We start from the raw sequence: 24,662 nt of genomic DNA on the forward strand, positions 1-24,662 counted from the left end.
GTATCCAGATTTGTTTACAAGGTGCTTGGTCCAACAGCAATTCTACATCAGTCCGCCTCATTTAGGAAAATCGTGTGGATACCGAGTATTTAGCCTAGCAACCTCACTGGCAAAAATGGGACATTTTAGCCCCGCCTTTGTTAAAACCTTTAGAAATAAGAGAAATGCAATCATCCTTCAAAATTTAGACCATCTTAAGATCAAGTCATATGCAGAGTAAAAAGTTTTATTTACAAAAAATAAAATCATGAGTCGGAGTCTGAGAAACAGAACACAGGCCTATGCAGAGCGGCCAAGGAAACATAATGGTGACTGCTGCTACAGGAAGCAACCATTGACATGGCTCAAATAGCTTAGTCCCTTTAGGTAAATATGAACCACGTCGCACAACATTTCTGATTTAGAATCGGCGAGACCACCAACTGGAACTGGGATTATTTATCCCAACAAGTCAAAATAAAAAACATGTTATGCAATAAAAACGTTTTTAAAAAAAATAATATTATGCAATGCTGGGACATTGCAACTCACTCTCAACAGCTCACCATTATACGTCAGCCTCTAGGGTTTTAAATTAGATTGTGTGCAACATCTGCTGAAGCGGTTTTAAAAACAAAATTACGGGTAGACACGAAACTTTAAGGCACAGATTAGCACATTCATATATTTCTATTAAAAGCCCAAAACACTACAGAGTCATCAGATGCAGCACCTCACAAAACGAAGGATGATGCAAACTGAGGTTCAGTTTTGAAGTTACGCCGATCGTGGATTAGAGAATTGTTCAGGACCATCGTTGAAACACTGGACAGTAGTGCAGTATTCCTTCACGGAGGCACACTTCCTTGGTACTCCAGCTTTTCACTACGCACAATTCCTAGAAAATAAAAAATAAAGTCATGTCCTAAATTGTACTCTCTTGCTCTGTTAGAGGGTCTTCCTCAGTCTTTTCAGGTAAGGCTGCGTCATTTGCTTTGTGACGGTCATTATCGTTCAGATGTGCGCCGTCCTCCTTTGCTTCGGCTGCTTTTTGCTTCCGCTCCTCTTCCTTCTGCTCTTTGGCCACAAGCCTGTAGTTAATGCCCATTCCAATGAAGAGGTAGATGCCGGCGATGATCAAGATGACTCCGCAGGCGTAGTAGGTGTACCTGTAGTCTCCGTAAATATCGTTAAGCTTGCCTAAGGACACAGAAACATAGGCATCAGACAAGCACGATAAACAGGCGTAAACATTGCAAGCTACTCACAGCAAGCCATAGTTCCACTCGCCCCCTCAATTCTATGAATACACATAGCACGTCATTTCTTACTCGCCAAGAGTACATTGCTAGCCCGTGAGGAGTGCAGGTTTTGTATGCTGGCGAAGAAGCCTTGTCAAATCAGCAAATTATTAGTGGAATGCCAGACTCATTTAAGCAAGTGCCCCAAATCACGGACTGACATGATAATTCCATTGTATTCTCAAATACACTTTGACAGCTGTACACCTCGAGAGATTTAATTCCAGGGGTAAAGCTTGTTCCGGTCACAAGTGGTGTGTAACTGTGCAGAATTACCCTCAGTCTTGAAAATAAGTAATACTCTGTATTTATATAGCGCTCCGAACGCTAAGGCATCCAAGCACTGCTCATTACCCACGGTGTGTGTTGCTCATTTTTAGCGCCCTCGGAAGGATGAAAGGCTGAGTTTGGCCATGCTGTAATTCGAACCTGCATTAGCAAGCTCTGCACAGAGGTCAAAGCGAGCGCTCTACTTGCTGTGCTATCTGACCGGCTAAATCCTCAGTAAAACAAACCCGTACACTGACAAGACTTCTGGAGAGGCAGGGCGGTGTGATTGCAGGTACATGATACGACCGCTAGAGACTTAATATAGGTCATCTGCCCCCCCCCCCCCCATACAGGAGCCAAACCACACTCCCAGCATTTAAAATTACACAAGGCCACATGTCTAGTCGAAGCAAACACAGGAAGGCGCGCTCCTGGTTTGTGTAAAGGTGGCCAGCGTGTGGGTGGGGAGAAGAGGAGATCTACGATACAGTGTGGCATTGGAAGAAGCAGTATGCAATGGCTTCACCTTGCGCTCCCTTTACCATTGCCAACAGTATTGGGCACACTCCCACCGCACCAGGCCAAGGGATTGAGGTGGTTCTAGAATCTAGAAAAAAAGGACTGTAGAGCAGGAGCTTTGTTTCGGAAAGGATTAATTTAAGGCTCTTTGCGGGCACCCACATGTTCACGGCAGGTTTTAGTAACTGCAGCGTTTATTGGCGGGTTTACGTTTTTAACTTGTATATCATCTGTATAGTTTGAACAGATGATGCCAGATCGGTTGACTAGGTCCAGTGGAAGGAAAGGGGGGGCATGGAAATGTTGACTAGAAAGCCAAGATGGATACAGTATCGGTTTGTCTCTTGCACGCGAATCATGGTGGGGCAGCCTCTACATGCAGGACTGGGTTTGAATGCCATGCTGCTCCACATGGGCTGCAGGAGTCAAGGGTAGAACGTGGGTCCTTTGTAGTTGGAACAGAATGAAAGGCAGTGACAGAAAGCATCAGCAAAGTGCCCATTGGTGACTTGTGTGTGTGGCAGCCCTTCACAGTCCAGGTGTTGGGCATTTTTATTGGAATGGCCAGCAATCTTACTGCAGGCTTGAGTAGGGTTTGTGATGCAGGACCATCTGGTTTTGGAATTCCTGGATGGTCCTGAAAAAGTCTTGGTGTTTTTCTGCCGATTCCATGCGTTCAGAGTAGTGCGCTTTCTTGATTTTGACTTTTGCTTATTAGTAGTTCTCCCTACAGATTTACACAAGATCCAAGCAGTTTTGCAGGGGTGGTGAATCATTTCGTCTTTCGAGTGTATAGATCGTATTACTCAAAAGCAACCAGACATGAAACCCAGTTGTGGAATTCGCACCCTGTGTGGAGCAAGTTAGTCCCTCTGCAGATGTGTTTGCTACTAGTCTTTCCAATAGAGTGGTAATGTTTCCATCTTTGCAGGGTGTGCTCATTGTTGATGGCCTTATGGATGGTTCCACAAGGGGCATGTACTGTGGGTTAAGTATGGTAGTGCAAACCGTGCATGGCTTCTTCTGCACTGAAGAACAGCACGACTGGCTAGGAGGATGTGGCCCCCATACTATTTATTTGAAGCGTAGTGCAGCTAGGGCCACTCAGTGATTGTGGTAGAGTGGTCTTCGAGCCAAATCTTGAACTCTCAGAACATAAGTTAGAAGTTAGTAATCCACAACAGGTCGTGCTACAGTAACGAGTTGATCTGAAAAGCACAATGTGACAGAAGGTGTGTAAATTGAGGAAGCTAAGCAACGAGGGCAAGAGACGGAGGAGGTGCATGTGCCGCAAAGTTGGATATGTCGAAGGTGTTCAGACGAAACAGTCTTGTAACCCTTCGGATACCCAGAAATTGGTCACCAGGCCAAGTTTAAAAAGGAGTAGGTAGAGTTTATCCACTCTATAGTCAAAAGGTTAGTGGAGTGTTTGGAACCTGCATTGATCAGGCATCTGGTTGCATCAAAGACGTGGCGCTCTGTTCTTTGTGGCATCTGGCTGTACAAGAGATTGTAGTGGTTGGATGTCCAGTGATGTCTTTAGTTGTTGCTTGCAGTCGAAATATGGTAGTGTATGGCCGTCATGGTAGGTATATAAGGCTGCTGATCTATCAAGTTTCTTCTTGTGAAACGTGGTTCTGGTTGGTTTGGGTAGACGCTTCAGTGAGTTAAGGTGGTTAGCCTCCCAGGTGAGGAAGATGGATTCCATTACAGCCTATCAGAGCAGTGCATTTCCAACCCTTTCAATCTTTGTTCCTTGGATTCTGTGGTTTTTGCAGTTTCCAGACATCCGATTGCTGAAGACAAATAGGATGAGGTGGAGAAGTTTGAAAGGGGGCAATCGTTACTCGCAGGTTAATTCAGGCATTTAGTTGAGATTGGCCTACTAAAGCATTCTCTTGGGATGAATGATTAACATTCTTTGGGATTTAGCACATTCTAGATTGAGAGAATGTGCTTACTACTTGTAACGATCGGTCTTTAAAGTGGGTCGACTGGTGGCGTCAGTTACTCTGAATGCACCAGAGGAGGCTCGACTGCAAGCCAAACAGGTGAGGTGATTAGCTAATGGGTTCCCTGGAGGATGGGGATAGGTGGTTCTACCGGATTTTTAAAAGTGTGCACTTTGGTCAACCCGAATTCATGCTCCCTCCCCTCAACCTGCCCGTCTCCCCTCCTAAGCCCACAACCCCACACCTCCCCTATCCACACACATGTATATGTATCTGGTTGATTTTGGCCAAAGTACACGAGCAAAGTAAAAAGACAGTCTCTTAAAAAACACACATTAAGGGGCAAAGCAATTGCAACAAACTGTCCCAACTTGTGAATTACTGCATCTATATAATGTCTTGCAGATCACATGTGTGATATGTCCGTTTCTGTGTAGGCTCTCCAATGTTTTTATCAAGCTATTCTAGTGATTGGGTTGATGTTGTAAGACTAGATGTTTAGGATTTGCTTGGTCATAGTGGCGAGATAATCTAGCCGCAAGAGTGATAGGTAATGAGTCAATCCTGCTCTGCAATACCCAATCACTGGATTTAAACAGGCTTTGCTATCCAGTAGTTATGAGATGGCTACAATAGTGCTATGTAGAGTACAGCAAGGCAATCGAGGTTATGTAGAAAGGTAATTAGTCACTTAGTAATGCATGTGTCAATCTAGCGAAGTGCTAAGCAAGCGACCAAAAGGAGTCAATATAGCAAAGCAATTGTTCTGCAGGAAGTACAGCGAGTGGAGGCAATCTAGCTATGCAGACAATGCAACAGGTTACCTAGGCAAACGATTAAGCAATCTATGTTGCTGTGAAACTTGTGCAGGCAAGCAAGTTTTGCTATGTGCTATATATGCAGGCAAACAATGAACTACTCCAGTATATAAAAAGTAGCTCCCAACACCAGCCAGTTCATTTCTGAACACCGACACCCTACCCACCATTTATATTGTGCCAGTTACCATCACAGTGGTGATCGCGTTACTGCTTATGTACCAGATAAATAAAGCTTTGGACAGTCATTTTATCTTGTAAGGTGTGCAGGTGCAATTTCATGTATTTATAGCAGATTTTACTGTAAATATGAGGCTGCAGAAAAAAAAGCCATACTGTACCTAGAAGAGGTGGCCCCAGAAGCACCGGACAGCATTCAACAATAGTCACCAGTCCAACAGCACTGGAGAACCTCTGCGTTCCAACTAAGTCCATTAGGGTTTCAAAGAGCACAGAGCTCAACCAGCCAAAAGCAAACCCAAAGAACCCAGCATAGACACAAAATCCAGCATAGGTGGTGGACAAAGGTGCCAAGAGATGGCAGACGCCATTATAAATAACGGCAATAGCAAAGTAATACTGAATCCTGGGCCGAACCCACTTGGTATTGGCGACGAGGCCCATGGAAGGCCGGGCAACCATGTCCACAAAGGCGAGGATGGAGAGGAGAAAGGCTGCAGACTCGTTGGAGATGTGTTGGCTCTTGGCATAGTTGCTTAGAAAGACTAAGGGAGTGAACAAGCCAAAAAACATGAGTACGTTGCCTGAGAGGTAAATTAGAAAGCCTCTATGAGTGAATAAGGACAAATCCAAGAACCGGTTGATGGTCTGCAAGACTGTCGGCTTGGTCTTTGGCGTTCCAGCAATTAAATCCATGTTGGCATCCCCACTGCCGTCATCTTTCTTTAGGGAGGACTTTCCAGCTTCTTGGAGAACTTCCTTTGCAACCTTTTTAGAGGTCTCAGGTTTGGGGCCTATGGGTCGCATCAAAGAGCCAGCAACGCAACAGTTCAGCAGGAGAGCCCCAAGGATTAAGAAACTCCCCCTCCATCCAAATATGGTGTACAGGTACTGATTCAATGGGGCCAGAGTAGACAAGAATACAGGGCTCCCTGCCATTGCTAGTCCGTTGGCAATGGGTCGTCGCTTGTAGAAATATTTCCCGATCATTGTCAAAGCTGGATTCAAGTTGAAAGAAAGTCCAAGTCCTACAAGAAATAAAAAAATATTTAAGCTACACCATAAACTTGTCCAACCTCAATAATCTTACATGAATTGGCCCTAGCCCACCACCTCTCTAAATTCATGCAATTTAGTAGTCTACTGCCGAGACTCTTGAGGGGACAGTTGACATTTCTTGTTGTAACCCATAACCCACTTGTCCAGATAAGTGGGGCGCAAGTAGACTGGATGTAGGGTAGCTGCGACAGCACATACTGGCGAGGGAGAGATAGGCAGCTACAGGTTTTACTAGAATAGGGCAAGTAGTAATACGAAATCTGAAATGCAATAGTGCAGGAATGCGCCAAAGAAACCAATGGCTATTTAGCGAAAGGCACCAAAGTACAATGTATACCATGTTTTTTGCAGTAAGAATAAAGAAAGATGTATTGTTTGAAGGAAGGTACTACTAGCAATTCTTTTCATCAGCCTAAAGTATATTCACATTGGCAACTATGGCATGCTGCAGGAAGAAAAAGCAAGCGGCAACGTCAGCCCAGAAGGGACAATCCACGGCAGGTTTGGAAAGAGTAGAGATTGTTTTAATGTTGCAGAGAATCACTTGCTTATGGCTATTGCACGTGGGGTGGTGATCTACGTACTGTACATGGACTTACCTCCAATGATCCCTATACAGAAGTAAAGCTCCGTCACGGTGTTGCAGAAAGATGAAGCGATGAGCCCACATCCCGCAAGACATCCACCAGCCATCATGACTGGCCGACTTCCATATTTGTTAACAAGAATACTGCTTATGGGCCCTAAAACATGACAAAATAAGAACACATTATCGGTCACTGCGAGCAGCATTAAGGGCACAAGATGCAAAATGTTTATAGTAAAGATAGGAGCGTTTCATAGAACATGGTCTGCCTTGCAAGGCATAGGAGGCACTTCAGCGAGATTGCCTTCGTAATGTGAAGTCACCCACACTAGCTGGTTGGTGGATTAGGTTTATTATCAGTTTTGCCCCTTTCTCGAAGATCTGAACTGACTACCAGCACAGCAAGAACATATGGAGGAAGATCGCACCCAACTGGTGGTCTGCCAGAGAGGGCGGGCAGTTTTCCACTTGTAGGGAATGGATTGTAGGCATGGCCCTGCACCCTACAGAGTTCCAGGGAGATTTCCAGCAACACAAAAGGGGAACTTTTAGCAGAGTCTTTCAGGACGAGGTTAGACCACCAGACCGACGCAGTAGGAAATAATAAGTTACAGAAAAGGGAACAAAAAAGACTGAACTTAATGCCCATCCCTTCCAAAGGATGCCATACAAGTACAGCCACTGAAACTTAGGCCATTTAGACCCATCAGTGATCGGTCTCTTCAGTGTTTAAACATGCACTGCAGTCCTCTGCACAATCCCACTTGCTGAAATGGAATCGCTTCCAAAGACTCCTGAAAATAAATTCCGACATTCCCAGTAAAGAAGCGTTGTGAAGGCTACCCAACGTAAAGACTCCAACCCTTGCATTCAAGAGCATGGGCTAGCAACAGAGGGAGACGTGATAAGCAGTGTCACCCAAACTGAGTTCACAACAGTGAGCATCATCTAATGGCACCAGGGTGACAAAACTGGAAATACAGGCATTTTTTATTAATTAAATTTGGTCACCGAATTTATAACGCGCCTGCACAAGTGTTTCTAGCGCGACAAGGAAAGAAAAAAATAATACGATCTTACTAAGCCTAGTGTCATTCAGACCATGCAAGTGTCTGGGGGGGGGGGGGGGGGGTGGTGGTGGACGTGCAAAGGAATTCATAAGTACTGCCAGGGGTGTGGCTGCTAAGTGCAGATAGTCAAGGGACTGTAGGGTTCCAGATCGTTCTGATATTGCCCATGCTGTGGAAGTGGCCGAGTGTAAAGACCCCCACAACTTGGAGATGCTCTTACTGAAACATGGCGAGGGGGTGGGGTCGCAGAGGTAATTTCACCATCTTGTTCCAGGGGACTACTGTATACACTTTATTAATCGGATTGGCAAGAAGAGGGCATAGCAATGATTTATAGAGGATTGCATATTTCCCACCTCAAGAGTGGACGAATGGTCTCAGGTGGGTCAGATGTCCTTTGGGTTATCACCTACTCGGTAAAGGTCATCCTGGGCAATAGACCCCCAGGTTCGGCAGACATATTTGGGAGAATTTGGATATCTTTCTGGCTGTCCTGTCTGGGAGCAGACTGTAAGGAACCCCCGGGTTTAGGGGATTGGAATATATTGTAACAGCCTCTTTCTAAATCCACCTGCCTCCACTCTCCGCCCTCTGCAACTAATCCAGAACAGGACTGCGAGCTCAAGCCCTGGGATCGTATCTCTCCAGCTCTGAAATCTCTCCATTGGCTCCCAGTGGATGCAAGGATTAAATTCAAAACCCTCTGCATTGACCACAAGGCTTTCTGGGGCCTGGGTCCAAAATACCTTCAGCTATCCCCTCCACAAATACCTCCCCTCTCGGGCTCTTCGCTCCTCTACCTCCAACTCCCTCAGGGTCAGTCGTTTTTCTAAGAAACGAGCTGGGGGTAGAGCTCTGTCTTCTGCTGGGGCCTCCCTCTGGAACAGCCTCCTTGCCACTCTAAACCGAGGAGAACCATCTCTGGGTCAACCTTCCTCTTTTCATCTGCCTTCCCTCCCCCTCTCCCCTGCTGATCTGTTCTCTTGGCACCATGCACCTGGCCACCTTCTGTCCTTTGGGCCCAGGTACCTGCTCATCCTGCCACCCTCCCGCACTGGGGTCTGTATCTGTACCCATACACCCCCCCCCTTTTTTCTTCCTGCACTTATCAGACCTACCCTGTCTGCTGCCTTAAACCTAGCACTTGCAAATTGCTGGCTGCATTACCACCGTTTGTTGCCTTTATCATTTATTTATTGTTATTTATCGGTTTCTCCTCTGCTTCGCACTTTCCACCTCCCTTTACATGCACTTTTCCCCTCCCCTCTCTCCCATGCACTTGCGCGTTCTCAATGTCACTGGGCCTAGTAAGATCGCTGTTTTGTTCTCCCTTGCCTTGTCGCGCTCTGAAACCCTTGTGTACGAGCGCGATAGAAATAAAATATCAAAATGGATGGATAGTTAAACATCCAGCCTCTAAAGAATTGTGTGAAATGATGGGGAATCATGGGCTCCCACTACAGACGACTGTCCCTTCACATGTAAAGGGTCATTGTATGGATATAGTACTGCCCAGGGATAACTAGTGTTGAAGGATACTTGTTCCCATTCACTTGTCCGATCACAATGAACTGACTATTCCGGTGAGAAAAAAGGGGGAAGTCAAGGATGGACCATTAGTGCTCACTCAAAAAGGCAACTATCTAGCCAGCAGACTGGCTAGTATTGATGTTGGTTAGTCAAGTGAGGAGGTTTTCACTAATGGCACTACGATTCTGGATACAATCTGCTCCAAATATTCCCCTTTGAAATCCAAGCTTAAGGGGATCTTTAAACCTTGGTTTGCCCAAAATCTAGTTCCTCTCCGAAAGCGCCGCGAGGGCTAAAACCGCCATGAAGATCTACGAAACAAGCCATCTTTAGGTCCGAAAAGTATTTTCTTCACAAAGAAACCTGTAATGCCAGCAACCAGTCAAGAGACGTATTTACAGTGGTAACTAGGTTTTGTAAGCCAAGCTGTATTGCATAGTCTCTTGAGCCCTCGCTAGTACAGCCAACATTTAATGCGTTTCATAGAAAGAATAGAAGCAATATAGAAGCAATACAGTTATTGTGGCAAAGTACCAGTAGGGCCAGTCGTGGCCCATTTCGGTAGATGGTTTGGGATCATATCTTCAGCTAGGTGCATCGGTCGTTTAAAGTAGGGGACTGCACGCGGTTTGATTTTCAACCAGTTACAGAGGACCTAATACAATCACTCCTGAATCTCAAACCGATTAACAATTCCCGGTTTACTTTACCCGTTGGTACTGCCAGACGTTTAACCCAAAACACCTCTTTTTATATGACCACCTTTGTTACCAAATAGTTAGCCCAGGGTATTTTTCCAAGTGAGCTAAAAATGTATATATTATCAATTAAAGAAAGCTCATTTGGACCTGGCCAGCCTGAAGAACTATCGACCAGTTGATTGCCCATCTTGGCACAGAAAAATACTGGAGAACGTGCCAACTTCAAACTTGAAAAGGAGGCACTGCTGGACAGTTGGATTTCGGCCTAAGCATTGAAGAAAAACAGCTTTGCCACCGGTGTACGAGCTGTTTGAGGTCACAGATAGAGGGCGGGGGTGGGGGGGCTTGCACTGATGCTGGACCTGTGTGCAGCCTTCAACAGTCAATCACAAGATCTTACTTGAGTGCCTGGGAATGTCTCTGAACGGGCCATTAAATGGATTGAGTCATTACTGCCAATAGATGGGCAACACCTCGGACCCCATTGCAATGCGTTGGAGTCCCACAAGGATCCTCATTGTATCCCCTGCCATTTAATTTATAGATGCGACCTGTGCTGAACATTGTGAAGAGTCCTGGTCTGAGCCATCATTCGTACACAGATGACAAACAAATGCACAATATTGAGGACTCCTTCATTAAGGTGAATCCATGCCTGGAAGAAGTGGATGGCTAACAATGTGCTTCAGCTGAACGCAGCTAAAGCGGAGCTCATCTTGCTTGGGCCTAGGCAGCTTGTTCTGGCTGCAAGGGAATCCCTTTGTCCCAAATATGCTTGGTGGGGCGCTTCAATACGCCACTAAAATTAAGAATCTAGACTGCCTGTGGCAGGAGACCCTGGGGAGCTAGGCACAGGTTGGTGACAAGGTTCAGGCAGTCATTCTCTGTGCATGCTCCATCGGGTGCTACCACTTATTCCTGAGGATCATGCAGCAGTGGTGGAGGAGGCCTTGACAAATACTCAGCCACTAAGACTACTGTAATAGTCTTGTGATGGACATTCCCGCCAAATGTTTAGGCTCCAGAAAACCCAAAATGCGGCGGTCAGACTGGTTGGCCAGCTTGGTAGATCGACTCATTGCACTGGCTGGCAGTGGAAGACTGCATTAAAGTGGCACGTTTGTTTTTAAATGCGTAAATGGGTTGGCATTAGAGTACTAAACACCAAAGTTTGTCGTCACAATCCCTCAAGGACGCTTCATGCAAGGGACCAGTTGCTGCCGCGTGTCCCCCCGCTTGGTATATGTTTCCAGAGGAGACTGAAGATTTGCCATCTTCGGCATCTGGAGATCAGGGGCGGTCACTCAGTTTCGGAAGGCCCTTAAAACCTTCATATTAAAATAGTAGAAGGGCAGGTTATGTGGTGGCTTTTCATCCTCCTTTACTTCAGTGATATTCTAGATCTTTTCTCCCCTTGTTACAGCTGCACCTTTATACGGTTAAGTCCATTCTAAGCAGGTTATAAATATTCAAAATCAAATCCATTCTCCAAAGTGGTTGTGAGGCCCCGATGCACTGCAAGGACAACGGTTCGTGCAAGAGCCTGTCCCGTAGGTTCAGTGAGTGGCCAGGTACCCAGAATGCACAGACAGGTACATCAGCAAGGAGAGATAGAGGAAGCGATGAGGAAGGTCTCGAGTTGCTTCCTGAACCTTATGTGGTCCTGCTGTTCCAGAGAGAGAGGCCCCAGCGGAGGACAGACATACCCCCCACTCTGCCTGGAGAAGCGTCTGATGCTCAGAGTTGGAGATGGATGAGCAGAGGGCTCGAGAAGTAAGATGCTTAGTAAGAGAAAGTTGGATTTAGTGTGGTCCCTGGCCCCAGAAAGCCTTGTAGACGATGCACAGGGTCAGCCACAGGCAGACAGTGGAGAGATTTCAGGGCTTGAGATACACAATCCCTGGGCTGGAGCCCAAGAAAGTCTTGTAGTCCTTATTAGTTGTAGAGGGTGAAATGTAGAGGCTGGCATTTAAAAAGAGGCTGTTGCAGTAATCCAGCCTAGAGAGGACCAGAGCTCTGGAGACAGTGAGCTTCTAGGGGAAGTGAGGGAAGAATGCAGAGACGTCAAGAGATGCGAGGAGAAAAGGAGAGGGTGGCATTGAAGATGACACCAAGGTTCTTAGCCTCAAAGGAAGGTGCAAGTAGAGGGCCCAGGGTGGGCTGCCAGAATGAGAGCGGGAAGGCAGGCGCAGGTGTCCCAATGAGGAGGAGCTCAGTCTTACTGGCAGGAAGGCAGAGATCGTTGGAAGCACACCATTCCTGAATGGCGGGCAGTCAGGTATGAGCAGGAGCAGAGGAGGCTGAGGGGAGCTGGGTATAATCTGCATAACAAAGTTATAACAGAAGGTAGAGACGCAGTGGGCTAGAGGTGCCAAGTATGGTTAAAGAGGTTACACCCCCCCCCCTTGGGGGACACCACGTGTAGCGAAAGGAAATACCCAAGAGTAAGGAGGTCATCCAGGCTAGGACCCGAAAAGAGATGCACAGGTGGAGCCAATTGAGTAGGACGGCGTGGTTGACCAAAAGCAGAGGATAGATCAAGGAAAATGAGGACAGAAGGAAGGTTAGAGAGCAAGTATTCACAGGTGTTCAGGAGAGCAGTTTGCCAGGAGAAGAAATGAGGAGAGGGCAGTTTGCCAGCAGAGGAGAAAGCAGGAGAGGAGCCATTTAGGAATGCAACCCTCATTCCAGAGGGGAGGCGTAGGAGCCTGTTCCCAGATATCAATGTCCTGTGAAAAGGCAACCTAACTTCGGACTATCCAATCGCAGTAGCTTCACAGTTCCCTGGCGACGTTAGAAAGAGGCAATTGCCATTTTTTTAACACCATTTGTTATGACTCACTAGATGCCATACACATGCTAAAGTAAACCACCATGAAATAAATTCCTAGTACACACTGAAAACCGCGTGCATAGGTTTGCTGCAGGTGGCGTTTAGAAGTGTAGCACCTTGAAACTAAGCTACTTCATAATTGAGGACACCCCACACACCAGGTCGCATGTAAATGAGGGTTGCCTTCACAAGTAAAATTTGAGGGTCCTACTGGTTAATTCGAGGGGTAGACTAAGAGGTGGAAACAGGACTGGAGCCTTGTTAGGTAGCACAACCTAGCTGAAGGGTAATGGGGTGGGGGCGGGGGAGAAGCATATGGAAGTATGCATATACATTGGCCTTTAACATGGTGCTACAAAGCCATACCATGACGTCCAGCTACACATAGTAAATCTAAAATGAATTGTCATTAATAGAAGTATGTGATCCATGAATATAAATTCTACAGTAAAGCAAAAATCGGCCAATACTAAGGAAAACAAAATGGATGGAACTTACCGCCTCCATACATGCAAGCCAACATAATGGACGAAATCCATGACACTTCACTGCTCGTGGCACCAAAGATGACTTCGATGTCTTTAAAGAAGACTGTAATAGACTTGGCAAAGGCATAGGAAAAACCAATGGAGATGAAGGCCCCAACCACCACAGCCCAACCCCAGCCGCCTTCTGGTGGGGTATACCCAACAGGGCCTCCGATTGCTGGAGCCATCTTCAAAAAGGCTTGACGAGCCTCCGATGCTTTTTAGGAAGAACCTGGAAAGAGGGAAAGAGAATCCTGGTTACCAAGAGGTGAACACAATTCCCCAGGATCAAAGTAATGCAATTTATTTAAGCAGGTTTAATAAAATGCTATGAACACTGTATATGTCCATTAGCACAATAAAAGCAAGGGTGGCATTCAAAGAAAAGTAAACCACTGTTGGGTTCTCACCACCTCCTTTGAACACAGAGGGTGTTTTAATCTGCTATATATTTTGTTCGACCAGAATAAAAATTCCTAGCAAAATCTCAAAATAATTAGTAATTAACCACAAAGTACAGCACCAACAAATGAAAGAAAAATAAACTTGGCCAAGGCATACAACCAAAAATGAACTGCCATCAATTACTAGGAAGGCCAGCAGAAAGGATTTTGAGGCAGCTGCAACAAAGGACGTGGCTTCAGCAGATATTAAATTCGGTGCACAGTATGGCCCAAATTGGACTGAGGTTTCAGAGGTAAAATATCGGAAGCAGTTTGTGGGTCAGGTGCTGATCGAGAAATTACACAATAAGGTTTAAAAGGGCAGTTCCGGTCAACAGGAAAACGGATGGCTTCTATAAAGGGCATTCTCTTGGATACTTGGGTTCCGAGATTAATGCAAACTTGGCCAATGGGTGTGCAGAGGTCATGCAGGGTATGCAGAGAAAGATGAATGCCCCCACTCGCAAGTGCCAAACAATGGAATTTACCAATCGCGCCAGTCAGTGCCCGGAGGAGTACACAAGAGTGTCAACTGGCAATACATGACGGTCACTGAAACGGTGCGTGCAGTCGAAAGACCCAAATGCAGCAGGCAAAACCAGATTCCCGATATCTGCCGATCCATGGATATCGGCTACTGCTAGGAGTGTGAATATTCTATAGACAGGCGAACATGGTGCTGGACTAGGCAAGCAGGAGAAAACAATTGGGATGGGTTGGTCGTACTGGGCACCACTTCCTGCTATCCTGTCAGTGGATGGTAACCTAATGCTAGAGTCGATTATGTTGCCAACCTTACATGGTATTCAACTGGATCGGAGGCAAGGAATCTGGTACTGCAGGCACAGGATAAAATCACGTATGCTGTGGCCAACTACATTAAGGAAGCAAAGCGCAAAAGGGGACACATAAGTGACAACTATTACAGCAGGGGCAACATTTCAAGCTGCAAGTTAATCACCAGCCACACTCAAAAGTCTCAACCTTATAGATACCAGCAAACCATTTCTTACTCGTCAAGTGTCAGATATCACTAGCCAATGAGTAGTGGAAAGTGCAACTTCTGCACCCCAATTATAGCCCTTCAGTGAAGAAATCTCATACACGTAAAAGAATTAGAACCTACCTATACCGTGGAGCAAATTTATTTATTTTTTTTAAAAAGGGTAAACCAAAATGATTTTTCTAATAAGGATCTACTATAAATCCTACTTCAAGAGCATTAAAGTGTTGTGAGTTCACATGTTTTTTCCCCCAAAAACCCACTACTGTCCCAGGGGTTCTTAGAAAGCATGTTTGAGTGCGCTACTATTCTTACAGTTTCTTATTGCTTCAGATGAACTATAGAGTTTTACTGATCAATAACGAAGTCGCTTTATGGCCATTTAGTATGATCATAACAAAGAAACGCAGGCAAACCGACCTTAGGGCTCAGAAATGTAGTGCAGTGTAAAGTATTCGGCCATGGTGTGATCTAGGACAATGCTTAAAGTGCATACCCCCGCCGCCCCAAACCCTACCACATCTCACAGAACTAACACTACTGTACACCAAACCCTAGTGACATTAATCCCCACAAGAGTTTCCACCTTAAATCTGCTCCAGTGGCACAAGCATTAAAAGTAGTTTGGGTGCTGGCTCACACTGTGCAAACTATGAAGCAAATTCTTGGAGGCCCACAGGTACAGCCCTCCTAAAGTAAGGGTACTCACCAATGAAGAGACCCTGCACTAGCAGGCCATCCGTTTGGGACGTGTCACGCTCTACTCACATGGCGGGCGGGCGGGGGGGGGGGTCGTTTAAGGGGGGGTGAGAAACGCAGCCTTTCCTCTTGCAAGTTTATCTCGAGCACATCTACATTTGAGGATCGGATCCTTCGTGTTAAAGGCTGTCAAAACGTATTTGCCTCCAACAACATTGGGTTTCAAGTCCACAATAGGGAACCCACATTTAAGGGAAGATCCTAGATTGAGTCACATCGCGAAACCTCAATCCATAATCAGTACGACCATGCATTTGCTCCAATCACTCTTTGTGCAGTTAAATATATTGCTCCAATGTAGAGTAGCAACTGCAGGTCTCTTCAGGAAACCCTGCCCACTGCCTCCCATATGTTGGATGCCCTGAGATCGTGCCGTGTTTGATACCAGTAGTTGTGCCAATACCACAACATACGTTTGAGAGAAGATAACCATTGAGACAACCCTACTGAATGCATCCCCCGAAGGGACGACAATGAGGGAGGAACTCTGTGAAGGAACTGGAGGAGTGTAGAAAGGAAGCCGGTGATGTCAGAGTATGAACGACATCTCAGGATACTGGCTGAAGACATAGATCCTGAAGAGACTAAGCAAAGAACCAGGTGCGCTTTTAAATACGAAAAAGGTTACATGTACACAAAATGCTGCAGAGAATCAACCTTTCAATAGTTGTACAGACGCTGAAATACAAGTCAATGCATGTGAAGCCGCCATTGTATAGAAGCGTGACATCGTATCATGAATTTACAAAGCCAGGACCCATGAAGAGGAAGGGAAAAACTATGTCGCAACAAAAATAACCTGAATCATGGAGCTGAATTGCAAGGTTGTCTGGCCAGGAGTCAAGACCAAATCAGCCAAGGTCAGCTATCTATTCTGGAAAGGAGCGAATGTATGAAAGATCATCCCTGGCTATGGTGCAAAGAAAGAAAACCAAGAGTGCGACGTTTAGTTCATTTGAGACATTTAAAAACCTGCAAAATGGACCAAATCATGGCCTCCTGCCACGTGAACCAAGGATGAAAATAGAGTTTGAACTTGAGTCCTGAACACAATACGGAGTGCCCTTACTCATGTGTATTCTCAGACAAAAACACTGCAAGAAAGACAAGCTTTATTGCATAAAGCATGGGCGATGAGGTGCTGGGCTAATTGGGTGGGGAGGAAGGGCGATGAGGTGCTGGGCTAATTGGGTGGGGAGGAAGTGTCAGGCCCCATCTCCTTGCACCTGGGTCTGGGTGTGTGCTGCTAAGTGAACCGAATGTTCCAGACTGGTACAAGCGTGCCAACCAATTGTAGGGGCCCAAATAATGAAGGACCGTATAGTTTGAGAACCAATGTGAAACTATCTAATGTTTTCCAAGATGTTTTAGAGGGAGACATATGTAGTCCACCTGACAGTGGACAGCCAATCAATCCTAGTTCCTGTAGAATATATACATCGATGTTCCCCTTAAGTCAATCCTTAGATGGTTTTTCATTATTGCCACGTAGTATGACTTCACCTCTGGCGTATTTGTAAAAAGTCAACGTTGTGTGAAAAGATTGCCGACAGAAAACAAGTGTACTACTGTCTGAACTGCCCGTTTTAGATAATCAATAAAACGGTTCGGTTATTTGGCCGACTTATTCTGTGTGATCACATCCGTTACATGCACGTTCCTAAAGGGCCCCAAGTTCACCAAGACAACGCTCCCAATAGTTTTCAGTCAGGACTAAGAAAATTCACATAGGACATATCCATAGGTGTACAAGCTTCTGGAGCCCACTTCGGACCCAGATTCTCCAAGTACTCTAGCAACGTCATACATTACTCACATGACACGTACTAGATGATCGCCCCAAGAAGAATAAAGGATGGTTCTGAGGCACTTCAAAACCATGAAAAGTTATACAAACTAGCCATCTGCGAAACAGAGATTAGCACTACAAAGAAGTTCTACAGCTTTTCAATCCAAGTAACTCAGACTGCCAGCACTCGGGCATTTGCTAACATTTCTGCTGCCGAAAAAGAAGAAATTGTTTTATAAAGAGCTGGCCGCAGATCCTCATACCAATGAGTGTGAACCTCGTATTGACTCAGTCGCCTTCAAGATTCTACACACAACTCCCTGGCTTTCACATTAAGGCCTATCACATTAGCTGAAACGGAAGAGCCCTGGATGAACTGTATCCCACCTCCGGTTTTGGAGCTGTCCTCGCCTCCAAAATGGTCCTTGAAAACAAGAGACAGTTTTAAGTTAGTGACAATTGTTATGGGTCCTATCCAAAAAAATAAAAAAGGAGATACGGCTAGTTGAAGCAAGAGACTAAGGACAAGATTTGCCCTGCCATCAAATCTGTCTTGATCCGCCTGCCTCTGCACCTCCCCGTCTATCTCCGCTTCTCCTGTGCCTCTGTGCGCCTCTCGCTGCATCTGTCTTTGTTTCCCCACTCACTATCTCTACCAGCCAACATAACAAGCAGTCCACACAGTTCGGTCCCTAGAATTTGAGCACAATGAATGTTTTGGGGGGGCTACGCAAGTAGCAACAAGTCCTCAGACTTGGACAGGCCTACAGGGCAATGCCCAAGTGCAGACCAAACACACTGGTGTGGGCCAGTTTCTTTGGGCATGGCGGATCAGCTGGACTTAATCCCCTCCCCTGCCCCCACCCCCTCCACCACACACCAAACACACCCCCATCATGGGTGCTGCTCAAACAGGCGGCCAGTGGTTTTCCCTTCGTAACTGGACCACAAATGTATTCTTGCCAAAGCCCATTTGACAGCACTGGTCTGACCCACTAAGTCAGCGTCACTTGAGTAAAAACGAAAAGTAATCTAACTAGACTAGATACGTGGAAAGACCAGAGAAAGGCTTCTCACTAGTGGGTCACAGTAAAAAATAAATTAAAAAAAAGTCAAATTAATGTCACAATCAGAACATACCACCGCACTGCAGTTGTTGTGCCTCGCAATGTAAGGGCGAAACAAAAAAGTACAAAAATAAAAGGGGTTGGGGTGGAAGGAAGGTTTTAAAAAAAAAAGTTTAGTCGGTCTTGATTTAAAAAAATGGGGCCATGCTGTTCAGAATTGTAGAAGAGCGCTTTCATACTGGTGTGTAAACTATACCAGCAGCTAAAAGTAGGCGCTTGTACCGATTTTCCAAACGTATAGTCAAAGCAGCGCCGCTAGAGCCTGCGTGGCAACAGAAAGGGCAGCATTTTACTCACGATCCGGCGGGGAAGGGCGAGCTGTCCTGAAGGTCATTGCACTGCCACAGAGCGGAGGCTGGCACAGAAACTCCTCAATGGATGACGGGCAGCGACTCGGTTCACATGATGCAGCGGGATTGCTTCACTCGGGTATCGGATTTCCGCGTCACCAGCTAGCAGCAATGCCTCGCCAGCTCACCCAACTTCGATTTAAAGCCGGCGGGAATCAGCAGGGATACAGCATTTCACCTCGAGCCCAAGCGAACAGGGGCATTGCAGTAGGAGAAACAGTCATTTTGACCACATTCGGTAATGTTCGCCAGGCCTCCGAGGTTCGCCATGTGCACAAAACGCTAAACCTGAACCCAGACGCTCTAGTTGGTCGATACACAGGGGCGGCTCTATGGTAGGAGTGGGTGCGGCTGCACTAGTGGAATTTGGGCTCAGTTTATAAAACTAATGGACCCCTTAATTGTTCGATAGTTCCATATGGTGAATATTCAAACTGATTGGTTGAATTTGTGGATGTAAAGGTTAGATTTGTAACTACCTGTACGGCACAATGTTAACCTTACCATAGGCTTCAAGTATTTATTAAAGAGGGGATTGAAACATTACTCCCAGGCAAATTGTAACTGCATAAGAATGCCTACCGCTGAGAAAATACATTTCAGTCTGAATCAGAGCGACAGACTATAGGTGCATAACCACGCAATTAAAGGTGAACATCCCTTGTGCCAAAAAGATTTGTAAAAAAATTACAAACACACCCAACAGTGGCCAGGAAAGCAACAAATTACAATTTCTAAATGTGCGGATTTGGGTTTGAATGAAACATTGGTGAAAGGAGACTAGTCAAACCCCACTCAATGTGGAGACCAGACTGAAGGGCCAGTGATGTGGCTCTTAACCATCATATTACAGAGGGCACTTAATAGAATGTCTTCAGGTGGCGCAAGGTAGAAGATCGATCCTTCAGATTTCAATCTACAGAGGGGACTACTTTCTGCACACCACTGGGACAGTGTGTGCACAGACCACCTTCAGGATAAATACATTTTATGAATGCCGCCCAAAATAGTCAAACCTAAGGTTCAGGAACCATCCTGCTAAAAACAGCAACAGAAAGAAGTGTGGGCGCGTCATACATTTTCACATTTCCCCCCTCGATCTCATTTGGAGAAGCAGTTCGGCAGTCAATTTGTATCATTGGTCCCACTGCTGTAATGACCGATACGTGCATTTGAGTTAGGGGTCTGGTCTCACGCAGGGCTGTGGTTTAGGGACCCAGCAACATGTTCAGATGGTTGATCTGCACATCATCAATCCCCCTCCTAAGGAGGAATGAACTCCTCTGCTGCCAGGCTAGAGGTTAAACGGTAATGTGGCTGGCATGCTGATCACAGTTCCACGCAAGCAAACAAACCCATAGTGGTTGAAGAGATTCCTTTGACTGCTTACAGCAAGAGGTTTGGGGTTTCTTGTTCTCAAGACTCTCCACTTTTTTGTAGTTTTTTTCCCCAGACTTGTTCCACCTCATGCCTTTTGAGATAGTAATTGGCCACATTAATGAAAAGACACAAGACAACACCGATTGCTTGGAACGGCCCAGCAAGAAACGTCATCCCATAAATGCACCTCAGTATGCGCTGTAAAACAGCAGGTTATGGAGGATAGGATTTTTTTTTTAAAAAAAAAGTTCCTACCAATTGCCAAAGACTGTCTTCATGCCTCATTCATCAAAGTGTCTATGTTCCATTCAGGCTATACCGTTTCTGGATAGAGTCCCACAGTATTGATCGCCATCAAGGGGAGAACACGCGATGCAAGTGTGGTGTGTAGGCACTATGTGCGGTACTAAGCACCAAAGGAAGTAACATGGGCAGAAACCTAGTCACTCCGGCGTAGGAGTGCTAATCGCGCTTTGCTTTTGCAATTACCCTTCCTTTGGTGCAATGTACTGCAAGTGAAAACCAGGACCTTCAACACTCCATCCAGGCAGGTCAATTGTTCTTGATAATCAAGGAAATCGCTCCAAGTCTAAATTAATTGGTTTCAAAACAAGGCACGGCTTACACTTCATAAAGTAACAGACCTTTTTGAAGGCATACGGGGTACTCTTCTATGTCCAGCACTCTTGGCACAGAAAATACAAGAAAAACGTCCAACTTGACGTTGTGTGAAGCGTTTGCACCCTAGTCAAAGAGTCCCGCACAGAGTAGGATCACAAAGTCAATACATGAAGCATGTCCCCAAAAGTACTGAACCAGGGATGGCAGGGTACCTATAGCTGAAACTACTTTTTTCTGAGTGAAGGCTAGAGCGTTTGGACAGATTATGTTCAGGTACGACCCCCCCCCCCCCCCAAAAGCTCTCCACCAGCTGAAATGCAGTGCCCTCTTCCCTGAATATTTGGAGATGATCTATATTCCGAATAGGGGACGTTTGTTGGCTTCTCAAATACGCTATGCCCGAGTTCGAGATCTGCAGGTTGTAAACGAGACCGCGCCCACCACGGATCAGATATAGACAAGTAAACAAATAAAACACCACAGTAACTGTATATGGAGATATCATACAGGTACCCAGCAAGTTCCAGCAGCAGCTGCTAATAAACTGCAGAAACGCACGCAACCAAAATGAAGCCCAATGTTCTCATTAAGGACACATTAATTGCTCTACAATTTAAATAATTGTTTGAACACACTTGTCCCTAGCAAGCAAACTACTTTGAACCAATAACAGAACACGCAGTGGATTCAAACTCCACCCCATCGAGAGCCAGTGTCATTTTTTAAAACTTCTTGACAAACTATAGCATAGCTACATAGTATGCAACTAAACTGGGAGAAGAGAATGTTTCAAATACTCTTCTACCTTGGGGCAAAATTTGGAGCACAAACAGTGGAAGTGTCGTTTCAATCCATTCCCATCTAATGGCACCTTGTCCAGTGCAGTGCACCTCAGTGGATCCAGGAGCTTGAATAGAGCTGGCAACAAAGCGTTTGAGGTCTTTAACTGAATAACTGCAAAGCAAGCAACAAGGCTTTCCAGTAGAAACTAACTCTAGACCATTTAAAGTAGTGTATAGAGAAGCCTGACACCGGAGAAGGGAGATCGTCGCCAGAGCAGTGGTGCAGTGACCCAAGTGGCTGTGAGGTTCCACATTTATTGGTATTAGTGCCGAAAACCCAACAGGCATCAGTGTGCGACTAAAACACAAAACAGCACATCAAAATAACAGATCAGTGATGATAGATTCAGCGAGCTTTCCATTTCTAGCAGAAGAGAAACAGATTTTTCTGCAAGCGTAGGGTCGCGAAAGAAGCTTCCAGGCAGCAACTGCCAGAAACTGAAAGGACCTACCATTGCCACTCGATTTGGTGATGGGCAAACCAGCGACTGACTGTTACTGGATCATACATCAGCGAAAAGAATAATAAAAGCACCCCAATCTGTCTTTAAGGTACCCTGGTGCCGAGTCATAGACCGACTAATGCACCAGGACTAGAGTCTTGACTCTACCTTTCACTGGAAGCCAGTGAAGTTTACAGTGCTCTGAGAGGTGTTCAGCCCGGGGAACATAATACAAGTGGCATTCTGGGGCACCTGGAGTTAATGGATACAGCTCTTTGATGCACCACCCAGAAGAGCATTACAATAATCGTGGATCTGTCCAGCGTTTCACAACTCCTCCCAGAAATCAGAGGCCTAAATTGTCTGAGCTTCAGAGCAAACAGATGTTCAGATATGTACCCATGGTCTTACTCTTTTTGCGTGATATTACAGCCATTCAATACAAAATATGCATATCTGTAAAGACTGGAGGGGGGTCTGTACTTCTGTGCCTCTCTACCATATAGAGAGCAGAGGACCCCAGCCACGATTCTATGTCAAGACCGGAGGCTCCCATTATGCTTCTCTTTCTTTTATTAAATTATTAAAGGAAGCTCAGCAGCAAGAAATATTTCTTCAGAATGCTGAAAAATATGTATGTAACAAGAAAAAACAAGTCAAAACACTCTAAAATCTTGAGTTGAAAAACACAAGAAAAACTCCATTTCCCAGGAGGACTGTGAAAAGTTCAACATGAGGTCACCAACATGTGACTCGAAACGTCCAATGACAAGGGAGGTCCCTGCATAAACAGTCCTGAAAATGATGCCACTTCCTCTTTCTTTGCTGCTCACAGCAAGAGATAAGTACATCATTTTCTGGATCTGTTTGTCATGTTTATTATGTATTTTGAAATGATTGTTTCATGATTTGCGCTACGTTCGTCGCGCGTAATAGTGAGAAATAATCTCTCGACTTCGTGCGTCGAGCGCACTTCGAGTGTGTCAGTGTTTTCTCTCCGACGCCGACCGCTTCCGGCCGGCGCCGGAGAGTATTTCGCCTTTCTCAGCCTTCGTTCGGCTGTTTATCTTGTTTATTTTTGTTAATATTGCGAGCGTAAAGCCCGCGGATCTTTCTTCTTTCATTTTACTGCGACCCGTGTTCGCAGAGCTTAAAGGAAACCGCGAAGTGACCGCGGTGCCTCGAGCAGCCACCAGAGGGAGCTTCTGCCGTCGCAGGTCCGCTCCTCAGCTTCCTGGCGCTCGCGATCGCTTTCCGTTGTAATTTCACGGCGGATTAGCGATCGCGAGTGCCGGGAGCTGACCTCAACGAACTGTGCCGAATTTAAATTTAAAAAAAAAAAAAAAAAAAAAAAAAGGGAGAGGAATTTGAAGGACAACTGATCACTGCTCCGTGCCCTTCTGGTTAGGGCTTTCATAACTCTCCTCAGCTCCTTCATTGGGCATTGAGAGAAGGCGGTCTGCCCACACACAATTAAAAAAAAAAAAAAAAAAAAAAAAAAAAAAAGGTAGGGTGAATTGAAAGGTGCTTAAAGTAATGGCAGCACAATACTTCCCTCAAGAGAGCCAGGATTGGTCTGGTCAGGAGGAAGAGATTTATGATTTTAATGAAGTGGCTATGGCTTCCAGCCTAAAGAAAGTACTGGGTTCCACAGTGGAGACCAGCATAAAAAAAGCGGTAACACAAATGCTTATGCCTATTCAGCAGCGCCTGGATGACATGGAGGAGCATTTGCAAGACAAATCCCTACCAAAGAAAAAGACTCAGAAAAGGAAGCACCTTTCAGAAGGGGGATGTACACCGGCTCGCCTGAGTAAGAACTCTACGACCCCCCCCCCCCCGAGCCAGACAGAACCAGCCACTGCTGCCCTATCAGACGCCTTCTCCAGGCTTAAAAAAGCCTTTTTGGACAGGAAGGGACCCCCTTCCACAGATGAACCCTCCTACCCGGAGGAAGAATTCAGGGATATCACATCTAAGCCCAGAAGAATATCAACAGGGCCAGGATCAAGAGGAGCTCGACTTTCACAGTCAGTCCCCAGTCTCCTCTGAAGAAGATACGCACTCAATTGCGTCGCGACCCTCTACCTCAGGGATTGTGGTAGCCCCCATCCCTAAGAAGAAGTTAAGCACAGATTCCCTTCCTCCTAAAGGGATGTTTGTGCCGGAGGATCTGGTACACCCCAGATCTTCACATTGGGAGTCTTCTTCTAGGACAACTGATTACATCAAGAACAGGCTTCGTAAGCCATTGGACAAAGAGGTCCGAGCAAAACTTAGAGCGGAATGTCCACGCCCCGAAATACCAGATAAAGTGGCCCTAACGCCTGAGTTAGACTCCAGGATGATTACTTTCCTAGGAAAGAATATTAAAGATCCACGAAAAGGTATAGATCGTTCCTGGAGGTCGTGCCAAGACCGGGTACTGGACATTACAGGCCCTCTAGCCAAGATAATGGATCTAGCAGAGGCGGCTATTGACACAGGAGAACCAATAGATCCTGTGACACTTCAAGTTGGGCTCAAAGAGCCATTTGTCTGCTGGGCAATGCCAACTGTACCATTTCAGCGGAACGCCGC

General features: G+C 45.9%; 1 protein-coding gene across 2 annotated transcripts in view; it reads right to left on the reverse strand.

Moving 5' to 3' along the window:
* Positions 1-210: 210 nt before the first annotated feature.
* Positions 211-24,662, reverse strand: part of SLC16A1 (solute carrier family 16 member 1) — a 67,137-nt gene continuing 42,685 nt past the window's right edge. Inside the window, exons 1-5 of one of the 2 annotated variants that reach the window (XM_069633357.1) lie at positions 18,744-18,815; positions 13,297-13,557; positions 6,678-6,821; positions 5,181-6,047; positions 211-1,179 (exon numbers count right to left, since the gene is read on the reverse strand). In XM_069633357.1, coding sequence (XP_069489458.1) covers positions 905-1,179; positions 5,181-6,047; positions 6,678-6,821; positions 13,297-13,513 — 1,503 coding nt within the window. In that variant the 5' untranslated portion in view covers positions 13,514-13,557; positions 18,744-18,815 and the 3' untranslated portion in view covers positions 211-904. Of the gene's footprint in view, positions 1,180-5,180; positions 6,048-6,677; positions 6,822-13,296; positions 13,558-18,743; positions 18,816-24,662 lie in introns of those variants that run through there. The other variant, XM_069633356.1, reaches the window with a different exon arrangement.

Source organism: Ambystoma mexicanum, chromosome 13 (genome assembly GCF_040938575.1).
Source record: "Ambystoma mexicanum isolate Mex_15411 chromosome 13, UKY_AmexF1_1, whole genome shotgun sequence".
Classification (NCBI taxonomy): domain Eukaryota; kingdom Metazoa; phylum Chordata; class Amphibia; order Caudata; family Ambystomatidae; genus Ambystoma; species Ambystoma mexicanum.